Below are 13,615 nucleotides of genomic sequence, written 5' to 3' on the forward strand. Positions count from 1 at the left end.
CATTTAGAATAACTTTAATGGAAACATATGAAGTTATTGAAACTACAGGGGAGCAAAGGTAAATAAAACCCAAAACCATAACAGAAAAGTGGAAATTGGCGCCCAAACAAAAACAGAAAATGGTAGTCTGCTGACTCTCAAACCACTCAACCGTCCAAAGCTCTGTTACTTTCCCTCCAAGAAACCTCTCTCTCCCCCCCCCCCCCCCCACCAAGAAATCACCATGTTTGGATTCAGCCTAGAAGCAGGTGCTGTTCTTCTGAGGAAGGCCGTGGCTGCCTTCATCATGACAGGCTGCTTCAACGGCGAGATGTTCATCTCGAATGACGACGTCACTCTGGCAGCTACCACATTTCCCATCCCAATGTTCCAAATCCCAAGCCTCCTCGTATCCCTTCGATTGCAACCTCTCATCGGGGAGGACTTATACTGCACCGAAGGCCTCCTCTGGCTTGCCCTCAGCTTTCGTGACTTCTATAACAATCTCAGTCTTTATGAGGACGACGATGATTTTTTCGGCATCTATGGCAGTGCAGACCTTCGTCGCATCAGATTTGTGCTCGTCAATAACAGTCAGTGCCTACGTAACAGATTAATTTAATTAACCCGTTTCGATTTCTTCAGTTCTGATTCGTTTTTTTCTTTTTTTCCAAGGTTTCAAGAATTGGGTTTTGATTATTTGACAGTTCTTCTGCAAGTTTTTGAAAGTTTTCGGATTCAACTGTTCAAGAATCAATCATGTTGATGGGTTCATCAGAAATCCTATTTTCTTGAAAATTCTATTTAAATTTGATAAGTTACCCGCAATTTCGCTTTCTGATTTCGGTTTTTTATTTCCCTATGTTCGGTTTCGAAAATGCTAGGAACTGAGAGGTTTTGGGATCAGCAAATGGACTTGTTTACAATCGAACGTGGTCGGATGATCGCACCTGAGTTCCACTATGAATATGATGTGGTCGTTGGAATACCTTCGGGCATATTTGGAAGTCTCATCATGAATCTAAGCCGTTTCGGGATGACAGGTACTATATCATTGTTTAATTGCTTGCTGAATTTTACTGATTGAGATTCAGAACATGCCCTCTTTTTTTTTCCTTAATTCTTACGAGAACATGTTAATCAACTTCATTTAATTTACCGACAAGTATCAAAATCGGCCTTTACAAGTCTTCCAGAAGAGTTTTATTTTCAGACACTTTCAGAATGTTACAGTAAGTTACTAGCCACAGTTTAATCCGGAAATATTGACAAGTTTGCAGTTTTTAACCAGTTGTGCATTATATCGTTCCCTTATTGTGGTTTCTAAAGGCAGAACTTAGTTTGAATGTTATAAACTTTTAATAGAACCGATCTTGTTGAACGTAATGACCAATCCTAGGCATTCTTAGGCATCTAACGGCATTTCGTTGATGTTTTTTGGTAAGTTGACTTGCTGCTCTTAGCAACTATCTCACAAATAACATCTTGCATATGTCACTAACTCGACTTGTATTTGTCATCTCAGTTTCTGCACTTGTAACAGAAACTCAAGTTACGTTCACTGTGGGAAATGTAAAGATTGTTCTCAGGAAAGAGGTGCGTGTAATTCCAAGCTTGTTACTACGGAGTTTGATGCTCTGCATAAGGCTTACCACAATGTTGTTTTGATGTTCTGGTTTTCGTCCGAAAAAAAACCCGTTCTTTTATTCTATAACGTGCCAAACTGTGATTGAAATTCCAACAAATAGTGTCTAAGCTGCAGTTAGGATCGAATAACCACAAAATCACAAGAATCTCAATTTCCTGATCACAAAATATATAAGCATATCTTTGTTTTCATTTCTTGCAGCTGGAGGAGTGTATTATTGGGGGTGTTGTGGGTGAAAATCCAGTTTCCTTGGTGTTCCATATCCATTACAGTAACACAATGCTGCGCTCTTCATTTCTGTCAAAAAGGGTGTGGTTGCTTGGCCAGTCCAATGGTTCATCTGTCATGCTCAATTGCCCTGTTGGATCACTCGGTAACCTCATGTTCTACGTTGGGTGAAGCATGAAGGTGGTGATGGTGAATTGAGGACTGATGAGAACAATTGATTAAACCAACAGTGAGCAGAATTGATTAACCTCATGTCTGTCTTACTCAAATTAGATATAATGATTCAAATTCTTTTACTCTGTTGTCAAGATAATGAGGTCTGATTTGATCTCAACCGTAAATATACTGAGTTGCATGTTGTACTTGTTTTGACAATTGACATGAATGTTGAAAGATGATAAAATGTGAAGTCATTGTGCTCTGATCCTATTCATCATAACCCTTTGTGAAAAAATGCAGCTTCACATGCAGAATCTAATTGTTAAATAGGGGTAAACATTAAGGTTCTTGTCAACAAAAGTGTGGAAAGACCAATTCCACCACATGCTCTCGATGTTACTTCACTGAATCTCATCGCTGTACTTTGATTAATAATTTCTTGTAAATTTCTCAAGGAAATTTATTGAAAACCATAAAGTGATACACTTAGTAAAAGGGGACAAAAAGGACCTAAAGATAATGTAAATAACATCAATGCAAAAGCAAAGTACTGTTTTAGGTCTATTTGACTGAAGAATTTTAGAGATTGAGAGAGAGGTTGCGGCAAAGTGTAGAGAGAATTGGAATAGTCAGGAAGCTTTTCAATTTATGCGGCCTCACAACCTTCAGACATTACTGAGGCTAGTACATAAATGGGGGGAAAAGAAGACAAAAGAAACTTTGGAGCTTCGGCAATTGGACAAAAATCAAGGCACCTCCATCGGCAATCCTCTTCGGTTGGAAACTTAAAGGGGACTACCACCATGTGCCATTATGCATTAGCACTCAGAAGTTTCGTGATCACTTGTTTACTTGGATTTGGCAAGTTCCCGACTGAGGAGTTCTTCCTCACTTAGGAACTTAGAGGAGCATCGTTTGTACCATATTATATCAACTCCAAACCACCGAGTACCGATCAACTATAACCACTAAAAACTCTCCATTCCTCCAACTTGGAGGTCACTTGCTCAAGAACACGTGGCAACACTAAACAATGTTCCTTGAGTTCTACATTGACCCCAGACAAGGATGGGAGACTCTCCTCACCTATAAAAGGAGACTCATCTCATACAATTAAGGCTTTTGGATCTTAGGATGCCTAACCCAGGCTTAATCCTCTACTTATGCTTAAACCGTCATATTATGTAAACATTAAGTTATTAATGAGAACTTCTTTAACCTCATGGACATAACCCAAATTAGGACGAACCACGTTCATCTCGTGCCTACTTCTCTATCCTTATCTCTTTATATTATCAACATAACTTAACGACCTGAGCACCCCCGCATAGGTCACTTCACCAAACATTACGTTGACTTAAGGTCCACTTGATTATGTGCATCAACAAATTTCACTGAATGTGTGGTCCTCAAATGGATGCCATGTTAGCACATTAATGGAAATTTTAATGAAATTTAATGGCATAGGGAATAGTGAGACTTATAGTAGACACTCAAGGAGTTGAATGACTTTTGAATTTCAAGGCAGAGTGAAAGGATAGTTGAGTTTTAGGGGGTGTTAGAGTAAATAAGTCATTAGACAAAGACAGTTCAAGCAGTTAGGTATTGACTTAACTTATTAATTGACTCATTCATAAAGGTCGTGGTAACGGGACTTCCTTAGGTGCTCCGGAGTATCCAATGTTTTTGGTGTTTTAACCGTTACATTTTTGTTCAAAAATGTAAAAATTAAGATCTAATGGTTAAAACTCATGGAGTATCCAGTACTTCGATCCACCCAAATTTTTTGTAGTGGTGATAACTACAGTGCAACAATGTTGAGCTTTTGTTTTTTTTTTTTTTTAACAAATGATATCATCTATACTAATGAAGTGAGGAAGTGTGCTAAGTCTATTATACAGTGCACATTACCACAAGGCAAAAATATTATTCCAAACCATGACATGTTAGGAAAGAATTAAACAAATCCACGCACATACAAAAAAAGTGATTTTTCACATACTTTTTTTAATTAGCTTTTCACATATTTCTTTAAGGATAAATTACATAAAATTACTTTAATTATAGCTTTTCACACACTTATCATACCCTTTTATTTATGATCTTAGATTGAATCAAATGAAATCAATAGTCAAAATTAAATAAATATAAGAGATTAAAAATAGTAAATGAAAATCGCTTAAAAGCAAGGTATTAAATATCGATAATATCGGAAATATCGGTAATCCGAAAACACGGAAATATCGATATCGGGATAATATCGATATCGATAAAAATAATATGGAAACCACGGAAATTGTAAGAAAAACTTGGAAATTTTTATTGAAACTTTGCAGGATGTTTATTTAGTCAATTATCTATTAGTTTATCACAAAAAAATGGAAGGAAATGCATTGCATGATGGATTTAACATTGTCAAGTTGATTATATAGCGAGCTGGCAAACATTGTGAGTGTAGAAAATATGTAGTAATTAATGAAAGAAGTTTAAACACACCATAATAATTTATATATAATGAATTAGTACAATCTTTTACACTTTATACATTGCATGGTAAGATACATGAGTGACTTAGTACCACATAAAGTTCCTATGAGGTTCAAATTTTTCACTATCTTCATCATCTCTATGTGTAGAGTGAGTGTATTGTGAAGAGTAGTTATCAAATGATAAATCCCCAAAATAGTTTTGCATTTAATTGTTAACATGCCACCCATATGGATCAAAGATTGGTTGACCTTGTCCATAAGCAAAATCATTTGAAGATTGAGTCTCGGATTGTTTCCATTAGTCACTCGATTCCATCCCAACAGGAATCGGATATGAAGGGTAGGGAAATGGTTGGTTATGAGTATAACCATAGTTACTACTTCCCAATCCAACAGAGTCCGAAGTTATAGATAACGAGTCATCTTCTTGACTTGACAAAATCCCCTTGCCTCTTTCTCTACGAGTATAGTCCTTCCCTATGGCACCAATTCCTGGTCCTGCCCGCCTACTGCCATGGTCCTCATCCTGTGTTGCATGCGTGAAGTTTGCCTCACCAGTGAAGGGGCTCATAAATCCGGGAGGTGGTTCAACATAGTTTCCATATCCACCACCACTACCTCCAGCTCTACTATATCCTTCATCATTCCCACCTCCGGTGGTAGGTGAGTCTCCTCCTGATCTTGTACTAGAGCTATCATTAGTATCAGCACAATGTTGTGGTTGTGTAGAATTGGAAGAAGGTGGAATTCCAGTGTTTCTTGGTCTTGGGCGCAAAAGTTCTTCCAAAAAGTCAGCGCTGCTAGATCCCACCTCATCCACTAATACTCTTTCTACATTTATCCCTTCATTACGTGCTTCTTCAGCAACTCTGGGAGCTGGGTTGCCTTCATCATCATCTAAATGAAGAGGTCTAATCCATTGATAAAGTTGGTTACCCTCTGTATCATCATCTTCAGCAACAATATCAAACACATCTAATGCGTCACCACGGTCGACATGATCTATTTCTACTTCCTTATCTCGAATTTGAAGCTTCATGTTGTAGTAGCAATAAACTAATTTTTCCAACCTACTATGAGCCAACCTATTTCTTTGCTTTGTGTGTATGAGTGCAAATGTGCTCCAATTCTTTCACAAGCAGATGAGGAAGTTGTTTGTGATAATACTTTGATTGCTAACTTTCTCATAGTTGGTGCATCGGTCCCATACATGATCCACCATTCAGCTACAATGAAAAACAATGTTGATAAGCCTAATAACTCCAACAAATTCTATTATAAACGTATCGTGAAATATGTTTACACTCACTAGGAGACATTTTTGTTCGAGCAGCAACTGATGTTGGTTCTCCAAAAGTTCTTCTTGCATCTTTAAACCATGTTAGCTGAATTCAATAAATCGTGTTAGTTTAATCCAACAAAGTAATTATTATAATTTAAGTAATTGTGTACCTCATTTCCAAATTGGCCAACTGCTGGTGATGCAGGGTCTAATTTAGAGTATACATTATGTACAACACGTATAAGGGTACCATCATCTCCAACACCGGGTCTGTATTGGTATCAAGGATTCAAATAATATGCTGTTCAAAGAAACACATACTCTAATAAGAGAAATAATACTTATGCAACTAAAGAAATGAATTGCAAATTATGACATAATTTAATACCTGCTGCATGCAAATCGTGGTATAATGTTTTATACCATCGGTCTTCAATTATCTTTATGACCCACCTTGCACCATGTTTTCTTTCCAATTCATCCTTCACTACACGCATCAACTCATATATTGCCCCCATAGTAGGATACACTTCTGTGTCAACGATCCGTAAAACTTTGTAAAGAGGTTCAAACACTTGGCACACATGTTCTGATTGAGTCCAAAAAGCATGATCAAGCACTATACTTTCCACAATACGACCTGCATTTGAGCGGCTGAAATTGTGGTTGGCCCAATCGTCACTAGTGAATAGTTGCTTCAACCCTGCTTTCTTCTTAAGTAGGCTGTCTAATGCAATATAGTTGGTGGCGAATCGAGTGGTAGCTGGACGAATAATTTCTCATTTGCAAAATTCACGCATCTTTGCCAACAACCAACCGTGATTGTAAATATAATTTGTGATCGTTCTAGCTCTTTTTACCACAGTAGCAACATTCTCTCTCTTCCCCATTGCCTCAAACATGAGATCAATACAATGTGCTGCACATGATGTCCAAAACACATTATGATGCTTCATTAACTTTTTTCCAACTTTGACAAATGCAGAACCGTTGTCGGTCACGACTTGGACAACATTATGCTCTCCCATCTCCATAATTACATCCCTCAATAATTTGTAAATATACTTGTAGTTCTTTATATGGTCTGAAGCATCAACAGACTTAAAAAAAATTGTCTTTCCCTTAGAGTATACCATGAAGTTTATGATAGACAATCTGGTCGGCCCAGTCCATCCGTCACACATGATTGTGCAACCATTAGTTTCCCACTTTGACCTCAACTTGTTAACATACTCGCCAATGTCTTTATACTCCATATCCAAATATTTGTTTCTTATCTCATAGGGAGTGGGAGGTTGTACTCCAACACCGGCCTGTTGACATCCCACTACCATATTTTTGAAATGATGTGATGATGCTTTCTCAGCAGGGACATTTTCATAGATAAAGAACTTGCTAATTAGACGCCTCATTCCATCCTTCACATTACCTCCAGTGAAATAACTCCAAACACTCTTTTGACGTGTTTTGGATGACTTATATAAACTTGGGGCTATTGGTGGTGTTGGTTGTGATTCTCTAAGACTGCCTCCCCATCTCATTTGTGCACCACCACTTGTCCCGGAACCTTGTGCTCTATTAGGAATTTTATGAAGGTGTTCTCTTTCCCATACTGACTGTTTGGAGGCACGTAATGCTTGTTTCAAACTACGTCGTTCTTCAGGTCCCATGTCATCATCACTTTCGTCCTCATCGTCATCATCATCATTGTCAACAACTTGGCCAATGACTTCTCCTCGTAGCCCAGCTCGAATATTTTCCATTCCATGTGTTATATTTTCCTTCTGCTGTTTTTTATTTTTTAATAATGTGTTGATGAATGCCTTCACTTCTGGGGGGACATTATCGCATCGTTGGACATTTTTTGCTGGATCTAATCCACTAAGATGGTACTTAAGTTGTGTCACTCCGCCACTCTTCATTACCCGACCACAATATTTGCAAATTGTGCCATGTTTGTTTCCGTCTATTGGGTTTCCATGTTCCCAAGCTGGATCACGTTTAGTAACTCCACTGGACATCTTAAATGTTCCTATATTTATTTTTCATGAAAATTAGACAATTATTTTTTGGCCAAAAAATATAGTAGTGATGACGGTTATTTAAGAGAACCTAAATAATAAAGTTATTCTACAGAAGAATTAAATACGAAGTAAAGAAAATGATTGTAAAACTTTAAGTAATTATAAAAATAATATGGAATAATAAAACCTAATATTAATGAATAATAATCCAATTTGATAAAAAAAATAATCCTAATATAAAACATAGTGATGAATAATAATCCAATTTGATAATAATCCAATTTAATAATAATCCAATTTAATGAATAATCCAATTTAATGAATAATAATCCAATTTGATAATAAAAAAAAACCTAATATTAATGAATAATAATCCAATTTGATAATAAAACCTAATATTAATAAAATAATAAATAACATTAAACATATTAAAATTATCCTAGGGAATAATTATACAACATTACTTAATTACTTAAAAAAATTAACATGTAATTGTTAACATTACTTAATTACTTACAAAAACTAACATGCAAGTATTAATTACTTAAAAAAATTAACATACGAGTCCACACAAATTTTTTTGTTGTTGCATAAATTACAATAATATAAATATAAGTTTGTAAACTTACTTTAAATATGGAACCCTTTGTGTTCAAGCTTTGGAATGGATCTGGAATGGCTTTGAAAGGGGTAAGGGAAGAAGAAGAAACGAAAATGCTCTGAATGGCTCTGGTACTCCACATGTTGAAAGAATATCACAGTGGCACACAGTTTTGAATGAAACCACCATCCATGGTATGAAATTGTACAAGTTATAATTGTAAAAGTTGTCTACGTTTTGAATTATTTAGATTCTTTTCAAAGAAATCACCATTATTTTTGTCCATGGTCTGAAATTGTCAAAATAATTGTAAAGGTTGTCGGAAGTTCCTGAGTGTGTCCTGAGTCCTGACAGGAAGAACCCCACACACACACACAATGCACGCAACCACACACGCACACAACAACGCACGCACACAAACATCACACACGCAGACACATAGAGACCTCTGTCTCTCTCTCTCGATCCTTCTCTATTCTCTCCATTCTCCACTCCCACACACACACACACACAGATCTCTCGATCTTTCTTCTCCCTTCTCCCACACACACTGTTGGAAATATGCCCTGAAAGTCAATCTTTGGAAGAAACCTTTCAGGACAATAAATGGATGTATAGATGACTCTTATACATCAAATGGCAAAGATACTATTTAGGACTATCTCTATAAACGATATATGTCCTAAATGGTGAATCCATGGACAATGAATCGATTGAAGAAGTAATCTAATAATGTTAGACTACAGAGACCTTCTTCACATAACCATCATGTCCAAAAGGTTCCTGGTCATAGGATTGTCGGAGGGATACTGACAATGCATAGACCGGTACATACTATGTCCGCTTCAATTAGAAGGATGGAAAGTCTTATCCCATTCGTGTAGTGATACTAAGACAAGTATGTAGGTGCTCATTAAGGGAATGAGTTCACAGAACACAATCGAACGAGAGTACTTGCATGGAGGTCTACTCACATGTTAAGCAAGTAACTCTAATGGTTGGAATAGTGTAAGTAGTCCTTTGACCTGAGGCATCATCGTTGTCTTGTGGTTAAGTACTTGATCTTTGATTATGTCAAAGTCACTCCATCCGCGGGTGTCCACGGCATAGTTGGGGTTAAGCCACTTAGTCATGAAGGCAAGTGAATGTTCAACAAGGAATCTCTAATCCTCGTTATGAGAGGATGAATACTCTAAGATATGATTCGGGAATCTTCGGCCGAAGTATCGAGCGTAATAAAGGAAAGCGTTCCTATACGACTCAATTGAATCATATAAGAAGGAATAATCACATTAGGGGTTTGACATAATATATCCATACCCTAGTGATGTGATTGAGAGTATTGTTTTAGAGAATGATCGAATTACATTGTAATTCCAACTGAATAGGTTCTCTGAACAACTTCTACATTAGCTTGGGTAGCCATGATATATGGTTAGATGTCACTCATGGCTTGTGAGTTCTTCTAGATGATTAAACGTAATTGTCAAAGAAGAAGGTGAATTAAAAGTAAGTTTTAATTTACTAAGTGATTGGATTAACTATAATCAATTGGATTGGTGCCAATCACCTCACTGCCTTGCTAATTAGAACCTAAAACGATTGTTCACCAATACACTCTTGTAGTAAGTAATTAATGGATGATGGAAATAATTAATTGGATTAATTAAGTGTTGTGATTAATTAGAAAGTCTAAAGAAATCATAAAAGCGATATAAGATCGTTTTGGGCTTAAAGAAACGTTCGGGTTTAATTGGGCCCATTGGGCTTTTATTCAAGCATTGGATGACTTGAAATAAATAAAAGCCCAAAGCCCAAACAACACTAAGGGGGCCGGCCATATAGAGTGAAAGAGGGAGAGAAAGGTCAAATGTTGACTTGTTTCTTTTTTACTATAAAAGGAACTTTATAGAGATATTTTTCATTAGGGTTTTTGGGTGTTCAAAACAACTAAAGAGAAAAAGAAAATATCACTCTCTTCAACACCAAAAGCCGGCCACCATTAAGGGTGATTTAACTAATCATCTTTTCACCCTTTTGGTTATTCCTTCATCCTTCTCACTACACTAGTGGGTGAGGATCTTTAGAGGTTTTCAACTTTGGAAACTTGAAGAGAACCTAGGAGCACTCATTCTAACAAAGTGGAGGAGGCAAGGAAGGAGGCTAGGCTCAAGGACTTCAAGGAGAAAAGGTCTTGGAGGTGGTTCATCCTTGGTCTAAGATCTAGATCAAGAGGTATAAAACTACTCCTAAACTTTGTCCTTATATAAATTTGTTTTTGATGCATCTTACATAAACCTATGAACCTTGAAGGGGATTTACATAACTAGAGCTTTGATATTATTTGATAACATGCTTCCGTTGCTTTCGTATATAAATTTTGAATTGTATATGCATGCTAGTCACTAGAAATCCCACATGAAATCTCTTAATTTTCCCTTCACACACACCATGGCCTTCTGCTCCTGCCTCTCCTTTCTCTCTGCACCGAGACCCACATACACCTCTCCTTTCTCTCTACACCGAGACCCACACGCATACCATCGCACCTGCTCTGGCGATTTTCTTCAATTTCTCTCCATCCTCCACTCCCACACACACACACGGATCTTTCGATCTCTCTTCTCCCTTCTCCCACACACACACCACGGCCTTCTGCTCCTCCCTCTCCTTTCTCTCTGCACCGAGACCCACACGCACACCATCGCACCTGCTCCAGCGAGTTTCTTCAATTTCTCCGGTTAGGTAAGCTTCGAGTTTTTCTTTTTCTGTTCTAGATCGAAGCTTAGATGTGAAATTGAAGCTCTATCTAGTGTTTTTGCAAGGTTTTTGGGATGAAATCGGCTCGGGAATAGGCACACCCATCTTCGGCGAGGCCGTGGGTGTCGACGAACTTTCCGAACACCTCCGACCGTTTCACGGCAAACGGACATTATAAAAACGTTCCTCCCGTCTTCTATTTCATTTTCATACCTAGATCAAAGTCTAGGGGGCTCTTTTACAGTCGGCTGGAGCTGTAGAAGCTCCGGCGTTCTTCTCCGATTTGCACAGTTCTGAAATTTTGTGATAATATCAACAATATCGCGATATTATCGATAATATCGCAATATTTTGACGAAAACCAATTGGATAACCATTAAAATATCGGTCTCGCGAAAAATCGATAATATCGGCGAAATATCGCCGATATTATCGGCATTTAAGACACTGCTTAAAAGAAGGTTATAACGGGACATGAGCTTCTACTGCTAGAGATTACATTAGATTAGACAAGGCCAGGCATCAACTTGACTGACTAATATAATTAAACATGGCATTATTTTATTGCTCAAAACTTAGAAGAATAGTGATAACTACAGTGGCACATCATTTATGTAAATTGAAAAGGAGATGCCAAAGGTGGCAGCGTTCACATCAATCATGTAATGCTACGTAAAAAGCCTAAATCAAGTAGCATTGGGGGAAAATGATCATCGTCGGATTCTTTTTTTGAGGATCCAGGAGATTTCGTTATAGTGTCTATTCATTGTACATCGTGCGATTAAAAATCATTTCAAAATTTAAAATTTAAAATTAAATATAAATAGTACTTAACGAAAATTGACCGCACGATGTACGATATACGATGAACAATCACGGTCACAGGATCCTTTTCCAGCATTGTGTTATTCATCAGGGACACCACAATAATATTTGAAGGGGTGTACGTAAGACTCCTAGGGTGTGTTTGTTGCACCGGACTGTCTCAAACTAGATTAGCTTCAGGGACTAAACTGGACTATCGTAGACTAGACTAAGCTGGACTAACTTAGTGAAACGTTTGGTGCAGTGTCGAACTAAGAAACTGGATCGCAATATTATATTATTTTATATTAATTTAATAAATATTAATTAATATTTTATTATTACTCTATCTTGTTTTTTTTTCTACTTCTAGAATCATCATCTTCTCCATCTTCCTTTCCCTTTTTCCCCTTCTCCTATCTCTGCAAACTTATTTGTCCCTACGCCTCTCCATCCCCATTTCCCTTTGACCCCATTTTTGTCCCTCCGCCTCTCCTTCCTATTTCCCTTTTCTCTATCCCTTTTCCCTTTTTCCCCTTCTCCAATCTCTGTAACCTTATTTTGCCCCACTTTTTTTTTTTGCCAGTGTCTCCCTCCCATCCTTTTTTTTCTCTTGTTTCACCTCTGTTTACTGTCTGCTCTCCCATCGCTCTCTTTGTATTTCTTTTTTCTTTTTTTTTCCTTCAGATTTAGGACCTGTATTTTCTGGGAAAATCAAAGTTGGTCAAGAAAAATCACTCAGAGTCACTGCACCCATGCTAAAGTTTTCAATCTTGCTGTCAGCGGAAAAATTTGGATCACCATGAAACCCTTTTTTTTCGTCGTTCGGGTCGACCTAGATGATAAAAAAAAAACCCTAAATCATCAACCTAGATGCTGAAAGCGCGCTAGGTTTACGTACGGCGACAGCCGTTTCTGGTTTGGTCAGTGAAGAAGGGAGGGCTAATGCTACTCAAGCGGGTTCGCGCGATACTACTTGCAGAAGAGGGAGACGAGACTAGCAATCCCGTAGTTTTTTGGGAGCCTCAGTAAGACCTCGTAGTGAAGCCTTTAGCGTAGGCGAGTCCGGGCTAGTCTCATTAAGACTAGTCCCGCATGATAACAAACACCAAACCGGACTAATAGTTAGTCCAGTCTAGTCCAGTGACAACTAATGAGGGCAAACAAACGCCCCCAAGTCCTTCCCCCAGATAAGGGAGTCATTGCGTTGCCAAAATTAGGCTTGGCAATTCCTGACACGACCCGATAACCCGACACGACACGACATGAAATTAACAGGTGTTCGAGTCGACACGATAATGAATCGGTTTGTTATCGGGTAACCTGATAAGTACCTGTTAAGATAACGGGTTGATTCGGGTATATGTACACATGGGTAACACGATACACGATAAGCAGAATATTAATTTTATAATTTTATAACCCAAAAAAATACTATAATAATTATAATAATTATACGGTAACATCCCACATCGCCTAGGGGAGTGATCCTTAAATGTATATTCCCATCCCTACCTAACACGAGGCTTTTTGGGAGTTCACTGGCTTCGGGTTTCGTAGGAACTCCGAAGTTAAGCGAGAAGGAGGCCAGAGCGCTCCCAAGATAGGTGACCCACTGGGAAGTTGCTCGTGAGTTCCCAA

At 37.9% G+C, this 13,615-nt stretch overlaps 1 protein-coding gene and 1 long non-coding RNA gene across 2 annotated transcripts; one reads left to right on the top strand and one right to left on the bottom strand.

The window, feature by feature from the left end:
- The first annotated feature begins 660 nt into the window (after window positions 1-660).
- On the top strand, window positions 661-2,190 carry LOC114825867 (proliferating cell nuclear antigen-like). The gene is made up of 3 exons (XM_029104897.2): window positions 661-1,022; window positions 1,505-1,575; window positions 1,829-2,190. The coding sequence occupies exons 1-3, from the start codon at window positions 857-859 to the stop codon at window positions 2,024-2,026; spliced, it is 435 nt and encodes a 144-aa protein (XP_028960730.2). The 5' UTR covers window positions 661-856; the 3' UTR covers window positions 2,027-2,190.
- Window positions 2,191-5,657: 3,467 nt separating this feature from the next.
- Window positions 5,658-6,719, bottom strand: LOC139197860 (uncharacterized). Its single transcript, XR_011583234.1, has 4 exons — window positions 6,174-6,719; window positions 5,956-6,086; window positions 5,813-5,888; window positions 5,658-5,729 (listed from the first exon to the last, which is right to left on the bottom strand). It is a non-coding gene; the product is annotated as an uncharacterized lncRNA (long non-coding RNA).
- Window positions 6,720-13,615: the final 6,896 nt, after the last annotated feature.

Source organism: Malus domestica, chromosome 07 (assembly GCF_042453785.1).
Source record: "Malus domestica chromosome 07, GDT2T_hap1".
In the NCBI taxonomy this organism is placed as follows: domain Eukaryota; kingdom Viridiplantae; phylum Streptophyta; class Magnoliopsida; order Rosales; family Rosaceae; genus Malus; species Malus domestica.